This window comes from Octopus bimaculoides, chromosome 22, assembly GCF_001194135.2.
Source record: "Octopus bimaculoides isolate UCB-OBI-ISO-001 chromosome 22, ASM119413v2, whole genome shotgun sequence".
In the NCBI taxonomy this organism is placed as follows: Eukaryota; Metazoa; Mollusca; class Cephalopoda; order Octopoda; family Octopodidae; genus Octopus; species Octopus bimaculoides.
The window spans coordinates 490,765-493,342 of NC_069002.1; the positions used below are offsets into that span (position 1 = coordinate 490,765).

The 2,578-nt window shown below is 38.4% G+C and overlaps 1 protein-coding gene and 1 long non-coding RNA gene across 7 annotated transcripts in view; one reads left to right on the forward strand and one right to left on the reverse strand.

The window, feature by feature from the left end:
* The window catches only part of LOC106878718 (uncharacterized), a 157,845-nt gene that overhangs the window by 120,445 nt on the left and 34,822 nt on the right, over positions 1-2,578 (forward strand). The window lies entirely within an intron of this gene.
* LOC106878716 (transcription factor COE1) overlaps positions 1-2,578 on the reverse strand; it is a 341,839-nt gene that overhangs the window by 101,462 nt on the left and 237,799 nt on the right. For all 5 annotated transcript variants that reach the window (XM_014928021.2, XM_014928022.2, XM_014928020.2 and 2 more), the window contains one exon: positions 1,610-1,730. In XM_014928021.2, the coding sequence (XP_014783507.1) occupies positions 1,610-1,730 (121 nt within the window). The remainder of the gene's footprint in view (positions 1-1,609; positions 1,731-2,578) is intronic.

Sequence of the window (2,578 nt, forward strand, 5' to 3'; positions counted from 1 at the left end):
ATTGGTTTCTCTCTTCCATTGAAGATTTGTCGGTGGGGAGGGGGGAAGCACACACATTCGCACAAACACAGGAACGGCACCAGAAACCCACAAACAGCACCTGAATAGAATCATATTGGTTATAGAAAATTTTTCTTCATCGCTAATATTTCAGAAACTTCCGGCTGAGAGACATTCAGGAGCATGCGTATACACAAACATCCGCTAAAGTACAGAATTGAAGCAAAGTGATTTTCTTTTTGCGAAGAGACAAAACAAACTGTAACGATGTGGAACCGAATAATGTATATGTGTGTGTGTTTGTGTCTGTGTGTACATATACATATATATATAGAGAGAAACGCACGCACACACATTTACATTATATCCACGTATATTATATTATGCAAATTAGTTTTTAAAATACTTGTGTACGTAGGTGATTGTATAGTTTTTATTTGTGAACAGTTTTAGCTATATGAGTGGTTGCTTGTGCATAGAAACAGTGTGTGTGTGTGTGTATACATATATATATATATATATATATATATATATATATATATATATATATATATATATATGAACGCAGAAATTTGCGTTTGTTTTAAGTGTTCGATGAGCAGTGGATATGTATCAGTTTCGTATGAGCAATATCATAGTTGGAGTCGTGAAGTTTACAACCATTACACATACAATCACACGTGTAGCTTCCATTAGTCATTAGCTGATTGTTGGACGGTTTACACGCTTCTGGTTAATTGCTGTTATGGTGCGTATGAAACTGTTGTGGCTCTACACTACCATATACCTTGTGTTGATGTGACAATGACTATGTAGTCTTTATGTTATCACGCTATCGATGTCTTCTATTTGTACATTTGTGAAGCAGCAATGGCCGTCTGTGGTCGTTTGTTGATATGCTACCTTGTGTTGTGATATGCTACCTTGTGTTGTGCATCTGTGCGGTTGTTATATTGATTCTATGAGTAGTTATGTTGTTGCAGCGTTGGGATGCACTTATGTTGTATCATTATGGTCCAGTGGCATTGTGAGGATGTTGTGTTGTGCGGTTGTTGAGTTTGTTGTGCAGTTGCGGCGGTGTTCGTTGTGCTGTTGTAATGTTATCGATTTTGTTACGATGCATAATAACTGCAATCGCTATTGTTGATATTAGAAGCGTTGTTGATAATGGATGCCTTTAACGGTGGCTTCGTTCTGTTGCAAGCATGGAGACCAGATCTCCGCTCGATCGACGATTTAACCTCATCAGTCACAGAAGTGCTAAAAAGGAATCATACACCCCGTCCTCCCTTTGACTAAACCTTTTACAAATATATTCACATCTCAGAACAACTGTTTAATATGTCCTTTTTTACGATAAAGATTCATGACACCCTTCTTTGTTTTTTTTCGGGTAGGATTTTGTTTCTATGCCCAGCATGTTAACGAACTACATAGAGGCTTCCTGATTGGTACATGGAATGGCATACCTTGGAGTTCGGTTATAAATGTGTCGATCGATATTTCGATAAATACAAGAAGAGAGAATTCAAAGAAAAAAATAGAAATATATAGAAAAAATGTATCTTTGAAATGTGAAACAAAATGGAGAAACAAAATGGCCGCTTACCTCCTTCTGTTGGATCTAGCCGCCTGGCTCTACGGCCATGCTTTGAGTTATTGTGCACAAACATATTGTCCGATACTGTGAGTAAAGGTCCATCTATTGAGACCACCGTTGAAACAGCGACCTGTAGCGTTCCGGAGGAGGTGAAGGTAGATTTCGGTGAGAAGAGGTGGAGATGAAAATGGCAGGTGGCGGTAGTAGTTATTGGTAGTAGGGGTAGAGCATTTGTAGTATTCGTGATGTTGGTAGTGGTGGCAGTAGCATTGGTGGTGGTGGAAGAATAAGAAAAAGAAAAAGGTAAGTAGAAAAAACATAAATATATAAATAAATGCATGTACAAATGAAAAACTGCGAAACTACAACACAAACACACGCACGCCTAAAAGTTTATTTATTTGAGTGGGGTAGTGAGTTTGAATCCCGGACCGGGCTGCGTGTTGTGTTCTCGAGCAAGACACTTTATTTCACGTTGCTCCAGTTCACTCAGCTGTAGAAATGAGTTGTGACGTCATTGGTGCTAAGCTGTACCGGGCCCCTTTGCTTTTCCCTTGGATAACATCGGTGCCGTGGAGAGGGAAGACTGGCATGCATGGGCGACTGCTGGCCTTCCATAAACAACCTTGCCCGGACTTGTGCCTGGGAGAGTAACTTTCTAAGTGCAATCCGCAATATATATATATGTATAAAATATAGACAATCATGTGCAATGTGTTACCAAAAGCGAACGCTATAATTGTCACTAAATATGACGAGGGTGTTAAAACACCTACGTTGCTAGAAATAAGAGCTAAAAGGCTCTAAAGCTGTAGTTAAAGCACATGATTGTATGTGTATATATATATATATCTATATATACTTTATTTAAAAGCAGCAGAAATATAACAAAAGACTGTTACTCTGAGTTTGACGTTCCCGTTCATCGGACAGTTTTGTTAGAAAATCTTACTCCGGTATATATATATATATATATAT